Genomic DNA, 14,093 nt, shown 5'->3' with positions numbered 1-14,093 from the left:
GAAAATTAAAGGTACCTATTTCAATAATAATCTATTATATGGTATATCAATTCCCATTAAAATGAATTGACACTCCAGTGAAAACTAATTGCAGGATTTACTGGTATTTCTAAGAGCTGACGTTGTGGAAATATGTCAGGGAAATGTTCACAGGATAATGATTCACTATTAAAGGATTTCAATAAGTACCTGAAACAGGTCATTTTTTTAACATGACACTAATAGAAGTTGAAAGAAAGAAAAGAAAAGAAAACAAAACAGAACACCAATAGGAAGTTCATGTTAAGGCTATATCAACATAAACTGCATCAAACAATGCCCCATCAATGCTGATGGAAAAGTTAATGGAATGATTTAGTTAGTTTGATGTCACTGTGGTAATAAATAACTTGCTGAAAAGGAAAAACTTGAAAAACTAAGTGACTTTTGTTCAACCCGCTTTTAATGTAATTACCAGTTCCAGTCAGACTAAATAATGCCACAATGCATTGAAAAATCAGAAGAGGAGATACTTTGTGCATTTTTGATTTTTTTGCTACAGTCTGTTATTTACATATGAAAAGCAAGACTAGAGTTGAATGAGAGGTTCACTGCCAAAAGGACTTTCTGTTCTAAAAATAAATGTTAAATCTCTAAAAGGTATCTTTTCTGATACAGGCTTTGCTAGTATACAAGCATAAATGACTAATCAGCAACCGGAGACAATAGGATTCTGTTCAAATGCAAAAACTTTGAAAGCTATTCTTAGAAACTGAGTCTACTATCAATGCATAGACCTTTTTGGTCAAATCAAGCATTTATCTCTGATTTCTGTATAAAGTTCAATGAAGAAAACCAACTGTGTGTGTCACTGAAAGGAATGAAATGTGACTTAGAAATGAAAAGCCCGACTGACAGAAAGCACAAGTACTTGCTGCTGAAAACTGTAGAGAGAACAATTTTGTCTATTACTTCTACAAAAAAATGTCAAAGCAACAACACTGTATTCTAGGGAGGAGTATAAGAGCATTACTCAGGCATGCAGGGATGAAACCAGGTGGGCCAAAGTGCAATTGGAGTTGCAGGTAGCAAGGGACAGCAAGAGTTTCTACAAGTATGACAGCAACAAGAGGAAGATTAGGGAAAGTGTGGGTCCCTTACTGAATGGGGGAAGCAACCTAGTGACAGATGATGTGGAAAAAAGGCTGAAGTACTCAATGCCTTTTTCATCTCAGTCTTCACAGACAAAGGTCAGCGTCCAGACTACTGCACCTAGCAGCACAGTTTGGGGAGGAGGTGAGCAGCCAAAAGTGGTGAAAGAACAGGTTAGGGACTATTTAGAAAATCAGAAAATCTGGATGTGTACAAGTCCATGGGGTCATAAGGGATGCACCTGAAGGTCCTAAAGGAGTTGCCCAATGTGACTGCAGAGCCACACACCATTATCTTTGAAAACTCCTGGTGATTGGGATAGGTCCTTGGCAATTGGAAAAGGGCGAATATAGTGCCCATCTTTAAGAAAGGGAAGGAGGAGGATCTGGGGAACTATAGACTAGTCAGCCTCACCTCGGAAAAATCATGGAGCCGGTCCTCACCATTTCTAAGCACTTGGAGGAGGAGAAAGTGATTAGGAAGAATCAGCATGGATTTACCTAGGGCAACTCATGCCTGACCAACCTGATTACTTTTTATGATGAGATGACTGGCTCTGTGAGTGGGGGAAGAACAGTAAATGTGATATACCTTGACTTTAGCAAGGCTTTTGATATGGTCTCCCACAAAATTCTCAAGCAAGCTAAGGAAGTATGGGTTGGATGAACAGTTAGGTGGATAGAAAACTGACTGGATCATTGGGCTCAGGGGACAGTAGTCAATGGTTTGATGTCTAATCAGCAGCCAGTACCAAGTGGAGTGCCCTAGGGGTTGGTCCTTGGGCAAATTTTGTTCAGTGTATTCATCAATGACCCAGAAGATCAAATGGAGTGCACTTTCAGCAAGTTTGCAGATGTTGCCAAACTGGAGGGAGTAGTAGTAGTACACACTGGAGGTAGGGCTAGGATTCAGAGAAACCTTGACAAATTGGAGGACTGGACCAAAAGAAATCTCATGAGGTTCAATAAGGACAAGTGCAAAGTCCTGCACTTAGGACAGAACAATCTTATTCATTGCTACAGGCAGGGGGCCAACTTGCTAAGCAGCAGCTCTGCCGAAAAGACCTGGGGGTTACAGTGGACAATAAGCTGAATATAAGCCAACAGTGTGCCGTTCTTGCAAAGAAAGTTAACAGCATACTGGGCTGCATTAGTCATAGTGTTGCCAGCAGATCAAGGGAAGTGATTCTCCCCCTCTATTTGGCACTGGTGAGATCACATCTGGCGTAGTCTGTCCAGTTTTAGGCTCCCCAGAAAGGATGTGGACAAATTGCAGACAGTCCAGCAGGGGGCAACTAAATGGTTAGGGGGCTGGGGCACATGACTTCTCAGGAGAGGCTGAGGGAACTGGGCATATTTAGCCTGTAGAAGAGAAGACTGAAAGGGGATTTAATAGCAACCTTCAATTGCCTGATGCATGGTTCCAAAGAGGATGGAGCTGGACTGTTCTCAGTGATGACAGATGACAGAACAAGGATGAATGGTCTCAAGTTGCTGCAAGGGAAGTTTAGGTTAGATATTAGGAAAAAAGTCTCTCACTAGGAGGGCAGCAAAACACTGGAACAGGTTACTCAAAGAGGTGGTGGAATCTCCATCCTTGGAGGCTTTTAAGACCAGGCTAGACAAAGCCCTAGCTGAAATGATATAATTGGGCATAGTTCTCCTTTGAGCAGGGAGTTGAAGTATATGACTTTCTGAGGTCCCTTCCAACCCTAATTTTCTATATTTCTATGATTATATTAAAGGTCTTTGCACTTTATCTACTCAAATTTGCAGTAAAAAGTAAATCTTAAGGTAACAGGCCAGAGTGGTAGTACCATCTATTATTAAGGTGGTGCAACATTTCTCATTATAAAGACTTTGTTTTCAATTGCTTATGTTACCACACATTAACAATTTGGGCTGACTTTTGCCATGCTTGGTATGCTCCTTAGATTTCTTTTGGAAGCTGAGGTAAAAGTATGTTTTGATGACGTTAAATTTATGTTGACCTTTTCTTTGGTAAGTTCTTTGATATGTCCTATGCAGCAGCGTAATGAGCAATGGGCAATTGGGGCACTAGTCCTGGACAGCTATTTAGAGGGGGCACATGAATGGTAGCTACCACTGCTGTCAGCTCAGCTGCATCAGCTACTACAACCAGTCTGGCCCCTGTCATTGCTGCTGCTGCCCAGGGCATGTACCTTGGGTGTTGCACCTCTGTCCCAATGCTTTGCAATGGGGACATAGAAATTGCAAAGATTTGGGCTTTTGTTGCAGGGACACATGTTTTGCTGACTATGAAAATCCCACCCGAATTTGGCCAAGTTAGAAGTATTTGAAAAAACTTGCAGGTTGCACATCGTAAGTTGAGATTTCTTAGATTCCTGAATTCCTACGTTTCTACAGACACTGGATGTGCTCCAGGCTGGAGCTGACATTTTCCTGAAATTTCAGCAATGAGTGTGGGCCATCTACGCACCTAAAGTGATGGAAGAGAAACTGTTTCTTCTGTACCTTCAATGAGATCCTATTTCCTGGGCTCAGCTGGCATTGTGAAAGAAGTTTCCCAATTTAACAGGAAACAAATTTATGGGAAAGCAATTTGTGACACGGGGCTTAGAAAGTGAAGTTTGAAACTGAAGGCCCAGTGGGAATGGGTAAACATGGACTGACTAGATAAGGAAATAGGGACTAAGAATTAATGGGATGAGAGAAAAAGGTGAAAATTTTTTTATGAGGAGCTGGAGTGAGGAGCGGAAGAATTGGGACCAACAGGGCAAGAAATGGGACAAAGAGAGGCCTCAGCTGGAAGAGTCTGCTCAGTTTTGGGTACTACAGTTTCACGAACATGTAGACAAATTGGAAAGTATCCAGAGAGGAGCAAAAAAGAATTAAATGAGATTTAGAAATTGTGCCCTAGAAAGAAAGATTGCAAGAACTGGATTTGTTTAGACTAGAGAAAAGAAAATTGAAAGCTAGGGGTGGGAAGACAATATTTAACAATTTTTCAGTATATAAAAGGTTTCTGTTAAGAGGACTGGGTTCAATTGTACTCAGAAGAATAGCTGAATCTCCTTTATTGGAGGTTTTTAAAGAAAAAACTTCTCCCTGAGAAAGCAGCATGGGCAGAGCCTGGTGCTAACTCTGTCACACCTGCTGGTGAGGCAGTAGCTTTTGGCTAAAGAGCCAGCGAGTTGCTGCCTGCAAGCTGTAGTATCTCAATGAGGATTGTGGTGTGGAAATGACACTTTATTAAATAATAACAAGAATTTGATATATAGAACTTCTTACAGTAAAGAAGTAACAGTGTTGCTACTACTTTTGCATGGGGCTGGGGTTTAGCTTTGTTGCTGTTCTGCTGTACGAGGAAGTTCTGGCTGCTTACCCAGACTGTCTTCTGAAATAACACACATCCTTGACACTGTTTCCAGGAAGAATGACTCTGTCACTTAAGGTGTGTACAGAAGTTACACTTTTTCTGCTGTGAGGCTGCCAAAAGTGCTCTGGAGGGAGCTGGACTGGGCCGATGCGGTGGGTGGGGCTCCATTCCCTTTTCCAACCCCAGCTTCAGGCATGGCAGCCATGGCTGCCACTGTCAAGTCACTCATGCAGGGGGTAGAAGGGAAGAGAGCCCCTCCCTTGCTGCACAGGCTCAGCCCGGCTCCCTCCAAGACCCCAGGAATGGTAGCGGGGCGGGGGGGCTGCATGGCACGGGGCTCTGTTTCACCCTGCCCCTAAGCCACTGCTGACAGTTGCCACTTGACGGGAGGGGAGGCTGGGGAGAGGGACTGGTTTGGCAGCTTCCTTGGAGGCTGCTGGAACACCCCTGCCTGCTGGTCAGGGCCAGTCCAGGCAGGCTCTCAGCGCCCCTGTCACAGCACAACCTGTCAAGTGAGCCAGGTGCCCCATGGGAAGGGCTTGGGTAGCACAGAAAGACCCTGGACTACCCTGATAAAATGCCCAGTAAGGGCTGGAACCGCTAACTACTTACCTGATACAGGTGCAGAGACAGAGGTCACAGAGCAGTGAGCAAACACCTGATTTATAAATACTTGCTCCCTGAGAGTTGAGGGGTGCATGGAGAGTGACATCTGATGCTCATGCCCAACTACAAAAGGCCAAGTGGAGCCAAATGGCAAGAGAGTAGAAAACACCAAGATTGCATCAAGCTCTGAGAGACTGAGGCCAGTAAGGCACCAAGCTGGTTCCCCAGCCAGGATACCCACAGGGGGCATCCCACCCTCCTGTGATCCAGGACTGCCCCAAAGAGGATTCTTCCAGGACCCCAGCACCCAGACATGAAGGACACTGCTTTCCTTTTTTGTTTTTCTTGCTTTGTGTGCGTGTGTGTGTGTTGTATCCAAATGGAGCCTCTGGCCTGAACTGGAAAATTGCCAGTGGCTGGAAGTGCCTAACAGCTGCACACCCTGAGGTGATTAAGGGTGAGCTGGTGAACAAAGTGGGCTAATTAATTAGAGGCCATACTGAGGCAAAAGAGCCTGTGGGTTCATTATGGACTTTATTGTTTTTAGAATTAATTATGGATCTTCTTGATTTATGAACTTGAATATGGACTTTGGTGATTTGTGAATTAATTTTAAGATCTTCTTAGTTAATGAATTAATTACAGCTGACATTGATTTGTAAAGGTCCACAGCCTGACTGATCGCTGCTGCCAGTTTGACAGTGAAGACTTGAGAGTATCTTAGGCATAGATTTTTAAGCAACCTGGGGGCATTATCTGGATCAGGAACTTCTAGAAAAGAGGAATACTAAATACAGCTGACTGCAGAGACGACATGTAGGAGGTGCATGCGGGTGCATGTGCACCCCCTGCATGTGGCGGTGAACCCCCTACAAAAAGGTGCTGCCAACACTCTTGGTGGCGCCTGCAGGCAGTTGCCACTTGCTACCCCACCGCCGGCACTACCAGTGGCGTCTGTGGGCAGTCCATGACCTGCAGATAGTCGCCGACCCGTGCCAGTAGCGTCTGCTGAGCTCCCTGCTCACTGCTGCCTTGCTCCTGCTGCCACTACCATGCTCCTGCCGCCACTGGCACAGCTGTGCCCCCCAATCACCAGAGGCATGCGCCATTCATGGCTGACTGTATACACCTAGAGCCAGGAGCACCATAAAGCTAATGAGCCTTGGTTCGTGAGTGGATGGGGTAAAGTGGAGGAGGAGCCCCTAGAAACATCTAAGAACAGAGCATCCCCAAGGATGGTCTGTAACATACTTGGAGCCTCCCTTATTTTTCTTCCTTTAACACCAAGCAGAGGGAGACCATTCCGCCCCCCGAGGGGTGAATGCTCAATGTACCTACGTGTCATGGCAGACAGGGGTCTGAGTCAGGGCTGCATGATTTCAAGCCACACACCTCTTGTTCTGGCATAAACAGGTGCATGCCCTCCACCCAACAGACAAAGCTCTTCTCCCCCATTCCTTTTCATACTAGATCAATCAACCTTTAAGAAGAATGGATTAGATCAATGGATCTGACATAAATTATTCTAAGAATGTACAGAATAATCATTTCCCTATATTTATCAGCATATAAAAGTCTATGGCAAAGATAGCCTTTAAATGTTAAACTCTATTTTGGCTTAGTGATATGGAAAGGCTAAATTATGAGATTCTTTTCTGATTTTGTGTCTTGCCAAACATTTTATGATGACCTTATTCAAAGAAGCATAAACATTATGTTCTAGTTTCCGAACATTTATACTGTTTTACTTGTAATGTTTGTACATGGCTCCAGTCTCTTTATCTCCTTGTATCCCCTCTTACCAAAAAAAAAGAGCTAGGCACAGTTTGATTAAGATAAAATTTAAATGTGGATCTATCCATTATACAGTGAAACTAGTGAAAGCTTAGAGAAAGAATTTATGAAACTCATTTTAGAATTTTTCATTTTTATTATTTCACAGTGCCTGTTTAATTAAATGCTTGGGATTAACTGATCCCTTTGAACTGAACTGAACATCTGGGAGAGTGTCCTATAGTATACTACCTTGTGAGGCTTTTTTTTTTTTATTCTACTGAGAAGGTGTTCCCTGCACCCAATATAACAACTTTATTGTGAGTTCAGTGAACTCAGAGCATATTCTATTTCTATTCATACTAAACAAGTGCTAAAGTCAAACACCAGATTATTAGCCTTGGGTATAATTATTGCCAAATTAAAAGAAAGCATGTCTAAGTTTCAGTTTTATTTAAAAAGTCTTAATGAATATTGTCTAAAACTACCTAAAAAAAAGCTACTACTACTACTAAAAAAAAAACCCAGGCAGCCCTGCAGAGCTTTTTTACTCCAAAAGGGTTCTTCTACTGCTTATCGTACACAGTGCCTGGGAAGCTCTTTAATTATGTGACTTTCTGTAGTCTTTGCAATCTTTATGAAAGCTATGCATTTATTTCTGCAACTAAAATGTGGTTTATTCTTTTTTTTGTCCTTTCATATACCCATTGGGCTCATGCACACCCCATGATTTTTGCCGTTTTATATGCTGCAACTACGTGTCTGTTTGCATGAGCAGGATTTCCCAACGCTTTAAAAGTCTTTCTTGTGCATTAAACTAAAACTCCTTGACAGTAGTTTAGTTTGGCTCACCAGGAATTAAAGCATCGCGCCCATGGATTCGTTGTGTGCAAACACAAAGGCACTCAAAGACCCGTAAAGAGCCCCTTTGTCCACCAGATGGTGCTGCAACTTTTTTGTAATTCACCCCTTTGAATTGCTTTCACTTTCAAATTGCATCCATTTTTTTTCCCTGTGAGGTTTGCCAGCTCTCTGCTTCCACAGCTGCGTGGCAGAGCCGGGGGGGGGAAGGGCAAGGCAGCACTGGGCCATCCCGCTTTCCTGCAGCACCAGGGACCCAGCTTAATTCATTTGAGAACACAGTAGGTGTAAACATAGATGCAATGCTCCAAAATAAATAAGTTTAAGTTTTATAAATTAATTTAAATTTACTGAGGATTAAAACTCGTGGTGTGTACAGGTGCCCCTTGCCACAGAATTGCACCACTCTTGAGGGGAAGTTCTGCTTTGGGACTCTGTCACAGGACACTAAAGTGTCTACTACTTTAAGGACAGAATCTGCCTACAGAGAGGGCCCTAGGAGCCAGGCAGCAACCCCACACAGGTGCAGGTTACTATGGCAGCAGGCTAACAAGAGAAATAGCCTGCACCTGCACCCAGTCAGCTGACTGGAAGAAGGCAGGGCCATGGGCACATACAAACCACAGGGCTGAGGCCTGTGCAGGTTAGTTCTTTGGCAGCAGCCAGGGGAAGGAGCCTGCAGAAAAGAACTACCCAGAGATGTTGTGGCCACCTAGTATGCTGTTTACAGGATTAATGGGGCTCCCAGAGCTCACTAGGTACCCTGGGCTGCAAGGTACTTAATGCTTGGGGAGAAGTTTGCCTCTTTTAAAGGGACAGAGTGCACCCTGCACTGTTTATATTAAGTTATACCCCACGGGCTTGTGTTTTCCATTGTTATTTAGACCAGCGGACTGGGATGAGGCTATTGGTGGGGAGGAGGCCTCATTGGGACACACTACAGTGTGGAAAGCCCAGGGCCAGTGAGCGCACAGAGACAGGGCTGCAGAGAGCCCAGCGCCAGTGAGGGCGCAGTGAGGGAGCAGAAGAGCCAAGGTCCCAGTAAAGAAGGAAGGCTGAGCTATATCAAGGCCCCAGAGGGACAACATTTGAATACCATCTGCGAGGCATGGGGTGTGATAAAGGGGCATTTTTGGAGTTACGCATCTAGCCTTTAAGGCTTGGGGTGTCCCATGAGGTATGTCCTTAGAGAGGGACCCAGCAAGGGGTCTAAGAACCCACACGGCATAGTGAGGAGGTCAACCACATAGCACCTTGAGGGCAGCCTCCCTATCTACCATCTATTATCTTAACCATCAAGATGTGGCAGGCAAGAATAGAAGGCACCCGTGGGGTGAAGCTAGCAAGGTCACAGGGCCATAGGGGCATCATGGCCATCCCTAGGGACCCCACCCCATGACAGACTCCCCTAGAAGCAACCTTATTTGGCTTCCTCTCCTGAATGATTCCCTGAAGCCAGCCCCCACATGGCTTCACAAAGGGCAGACCTCTGGTTTTGTGACTGTTTTTTCTTAGTCTCTGGCTTCCCAGTGATCTATACTGTCACCACCTCAGACAGCTTGTTCTTTTTTGGGCAGCTCCCAGGAAGGGGGTGTTTTCTTCATCAAATGGGGTGGTTGAAGTGCTGACATGCTAAACAGAGCTGAGCAGTCTGGTGTACAAAACAAACAGTCTTTATTGTGCCAGTGCAGCTCCCTCTGTCCTTCCTCAGACTCCACTCTGTCCTCCCTGGGACTATTCCTTCCTCTCTAATCTATCCACCCTAGAACTATCCTTTTCTCTCCAGCTTTCTGTCCTCCCTGGGATTACCTTTTCTCCCCTCAGAGCTTCACTCTTTTTCTCAGGAACAGTCTGCCACCCTTGCAACAGAACAGTTGCAAAATGATAGTATTAATCATAAAAATCATGGAAGTTAAGGGTTGGAAGGGACTGCAAAAGATAATTGAGTCCAACCCCCCTGCTCTGGGCAGGAAAACTGCTGAGATCAAATAACCCCAGCAAGGTGTCTGTCCAGTCTATTCTTGAAGACTTCTAAGGTTGGGGACTGCAGCACCTCCTGGGGAAGTCTATTCCAGATTCTGGTCACCCTTATCATAAAGAAGTTCTTCCTTACATCCTTCCTCTAACAGTTTATAGCCATTGCTCCTTGTCTTCCCCCAGGGCACCCTAGTGAACAGTTTTCTCCCACCTCCAGATATTAACTCCTTACATACTTATAGATGGCCACCAAGTCCCCCATCAGTCTTCTTTTCCCCAGATCCCTCAGTCTTTCCTCATAAAGTTTGTCCTCCACGCCCTTAATCATTCTTGTGGCCCTTCTCTGGATCCTTTCAAGATTCTCTACATCTTTTAATGCAGGGACTAACAGTTACCCAACTAAAATGTTACAGGGAAACAATCAGGGAGCAGTCCCTGGAGCCTGCTGCCAGGCCCAGACTCCCCTCAAGTGAAGAGGGCATACAGGTGTCCTGTTTATGGAACTACCATATTTACAGGATTAATTACAGCAAAGCCTGCTCAGACTGAGCCCCTCAGCATTCCCCACTAGAACTCAGCCACTTATCATTTTTTGTTAAATCCCTCAGAATTATGACTGTGTAGAAAAATATTATGTACACTCTACTTTGCAAGAGATCTACCTGTCATGCACAGTCCTATTCTACAAAGTGAAAGATAAAAGAAGGAAAGCTATACATGGAACTATCAGATACAGTAGGGGTAATAGTAGTGCTTTATGATCTATTATTATGGTATCTGATTTTACATTAAAATATTCCAATTTTAAACTTTTCCTCCTGTAAGCAAATTTAACATCTGTGAATGATTCTGGATTTGGAACACTAGATTTCGCTGGAGAATTAAATCTTCCTTTACCCCATGGAGACGTGCAACCTAGACAACAGCAGCAGAAACTTTCCAAAAGATCCAAACAAACCTAATATTTCTAATGAAGCAGAAATTTGTCTCCATCCTCTATTAATCTTCAACATCTCTGCTGACAATTCTATAACAGGGATTCCTACCCACTTAAAAATTACTCAGTCCAGCCACTTATTTCACACAGGCTATCAAGCAGACAACATACGGTAATACTTTTCAACCAGTGCTGGGTTTTAGACTAAATGATGGCCTAATGCACACAATTACTATAGTATAGTATAGTATAATATAGTATAGTATAATATAACAGGGAGCCAGTGACCCTGTTATGGAGCTGCCCAAGAGAAGCGTTAATTGTCAGTGAGGCATGCCTAGACCAGCTGGGGAGCTGAGCCAAGACTTGTTAATTGTCAATTAAGATTTCACAGACCAGTGACCAGGCCAGCTGGGAGGTGTTAATTACCACCTAGAGACTTGGTATAATAAGACCTGAGACTGATTAGAGACTTCCCCTGGAAGGGGAACCAAAGCAGTGGCTAGGAACCAGCTAGAGTGATGGAACAGTTTTTCCTATGTGGAGGCACAGGCACAAGGGAGGAAGTGGGGAAGCTTTCTCCTGTGGGCAGCAGACGGTGGAACCTGCAGAGAGTTGCAAACGATGCTGGCATGGCAGTCTCTGGGATAGGTACTCCGTGTTAATGAGAGACTGTGACTGAGGGAAGCCAGCACAGTTACCCCCAATATTCTGAGAGACTGTGAATAAGTGAGGCGGGGACCAGATGCGGATGCGGAGGTCCCAGTGATTGTGTCTTATTAAAGAGCCCTGCTTATCCCAGGTAGGGGTGACGGGCCTGCAAGCCACTGTAAGCAGTATTGGCATGGCAAGCGCCATTTGTTTGTGGGAGTGGGAGCACAAGAAGAGCTGTCCTTTATGTTCCCTGAATAGAGAGGCTGCTGCCCAAGTTGACATTCGTATTGTGCTAGCGGGAGCCCGACCCCACGTCAGCAACTGGAGATGGTGGCAGGATGGGGTGTGGCATGTTATAGCCTTTATTAAATCAGAAGTTTCCCACCTGAGAGCTCTTTACTGGTTTTTTTATTCCCATCAAGTCATAGCAGGCGAGAATGAGCTCAGGCATGAGAAACAGGTCCTAACATGCCCCTCTGATGGATCCAGGCATCCTGCTCACATACGGTATAGTATAAATACTAGAATGCTAGGCTCACAGTACCTCATTTAGGAATTGAAATGCAGGACTTGCAGTTACATCAATTGATCCCTCATCTTGGATATTGATTGATGGAGCTATGGCATAGATAGGTTCTTCCCTTTCTGTCTCTGGTTCTGAGTCACTGGAACTGGTATTTTCTTCATCAGTACTCATTTTTTTTCAAAATTCTGCAAATAAAAAACATCAACATTCAGTATTGATGGTGATCCTTAGAAACGTACATTATTCAAAATAAGGGATGAAGGGGAAAAGGATAAAGTGATATGGCATGTGTTCTGCATTAAAATAAGGAAGGCTACACAGTAAGCAAGTCAGAGTTCTGCTTTCATGAGAGAGGTATAGAGTGAGATAAGTGTTTTTATCATTGCCTGAAAGCTTTAAAAGCCCTCAATATCAACTGAGTTGGGAAAGAAGATGCACCAAAAATACAGATTCAAATTGGCATAGCTCAATAAGTTTCTTCAGTAGTTTGTTTCATAGAATCATAGAAATTTAGGGTTGGAAGGGACCTCACAGGGTAATAAAGTCCAACCCCCTGCTGAAAGCGGGACCATCCCCAACTATATCATCCCAAACAAGGCTTTGTCTAGCTGGGTCTTAAAAACCTCCAAGGAAGGAGATTCCACAACCTCTCTGGGTAACCTCTTCTAGTGTTTTACTACCCTCCCAGTGAGAGAGTTTTTCCTAATATCTAACCTAAACTTCCCTTGCAGCAACTTGAGACCATTGCTCCTTGTTCTGTCATCTGCCACCACTGAGAACAGTCTAGCTCCATCCTCTTTGGAACCACCTTTCAGGTAGTTGAAGGTTGCTATTAAATCCCCTCTCAGTCTCCGCTTCTTCAGACTAAATGGGTACCTATACACAAGTGCAGAGGCTTCTCTGATGTGCTGGAATTCCAGCATATCAGAGCAGACTTCTGCACCTCGTGTACCAGTGTCCCCATGCTTAATGATGGGGGGGGGAGGGCACTGGAACTAAAGTTTGTTGAACAAGCTTTAGTTCAAGCACTCCCGCCACCACTTTTAAGTGGGAGGATGCTGATACATAAGACACGGTGGTGCTTTAATTAGAGTGGCTCTCAGAGCTGCTCTAATTCAAATGCCATGCCTCCTCTCTGACTCTGAGAGCATGTGTAAAAGTGCCCAATAAGCCCAGTTTCCTAAGTCTCTCTGAGTAACTTATGTGCCCCAATCCCCTAAGCACTTTTGTGGCTCCCTGCTGTACTTTCTCCAATTTGTCTATGTTTCTTCTGTAGTGGGGGGGCCATAACTGGACACAGTACTCTAGATGTGTCCTCATCAGTGCCAAATAGAGGGGAATGATGATTTCCCTCAGTCTGCTGACAACACTCCTACTAATGCAGCCCAGTTTGCCATTACCCTTCTTTGCAACAAGGGTACACTGTTCGTTCATATTCAGTTTATTGTCCAGGCCATTTTCTACAGAGCTGCTGCCTAGAGAATCAGCCCCCAGCCTGTATTAGTATAAGCGATTATTCCATCCTAAATGTAGGACTTTGCATTTGTCCTTCTGGAACCTCATGAGATTTTTTTTTTGTCCAATCCTCCAATTTGTCACGGTCTCTCTAAATCCTAGCCCTACCCCCTGTGTAACTACTATTCTTCCCAACCTCATGTTATTTGCAAACTTGCTGAGGGACATTGATGAACATATTGAACAAAACAAGCCCCAGGACTGACGCACTGTATTTGATACCGGCTGCTGACTAGACATTGAGCTATTGACTACTACCCTCTGAGCCCAATGATCCAGGCAGTTTTCTATACACCTTACAGGCCATTCATCCAACCCATGCTTCCTCAGCTTGTTTGCAAGAATGTTGTGGGAAACCATATCAGAAGATTTGCTAAAGTCAAGGTATATCACATCCACTGCATGACAATCATCCCAAGTTGCCATCCACTTCTGCATTCTCCACCAATTCTTCTCTGTTTGTGAGTAGCAGGTCAAGAATAGTATGACACCTAGTTGGTCTCTGTAGCACTTGTATAACCCGGGCGATACTCCAAGAGGTACCCCCTCTCCAACTGAAGGGATCAAAGCAGGAGCACTGTGGGAGGTGTAGGGACTTTCTTGCCCTCTAGAGCAGAGCCAGACCACCAATGGGGACTTAACCATATACCTTTTAATACTGGGAACATAACAGGCATAAATCAGAGGGTATAGTGGACACTACAATGCCCCAAGGGGGCAGGATTCAACAAAGGTTAGACACAATCATTGACA

General features: G+C 44.4%; 1 protein-coding gene across 1 annotated transcript in view; it reads right to left on the bottom strand.

The window, feature by feature from the left end:
- CCDC146 (coiled-coil domain containing 146) overlaps positions 1-14,093 on the bottom strand; it is a 140,665-nt gene that overhangs the window by 110,545 nt on the left and 16,027 nt on the right. The window contains exon 2 of the mRNA XM_019543608.1: positions 11,844-12,010. Coding sequence (XP_019399153.1) covers positions 11,844-11,996 — 153 coding nt within the window. The 5' untranslated portion in view covers positions 11,997-12,010. The remainder of the gene's footprint in view (positions 1-11,843; positions 12,011-14,093) is intronic.

This window comes from Crocodylus porosus, unplaced genomic scaffold (assembly GCF_001723895.1).
Source record: "Crocodylus porosus isolate Cpor-Errol unplaced genomic scaffold, CroPor_comp1, whole genome shotgun sequence".
NCBI lineage: Eukaryota > Metazoa > Chordata > Crocodylia > Crocodylidae > Crocodylus > Crocodylus porosus.
The sequence above is the reverse complement of the archived record's forward strand: the minus strand, read 5'-3'. Positions and strand labels throughout refer to the sequence as shown.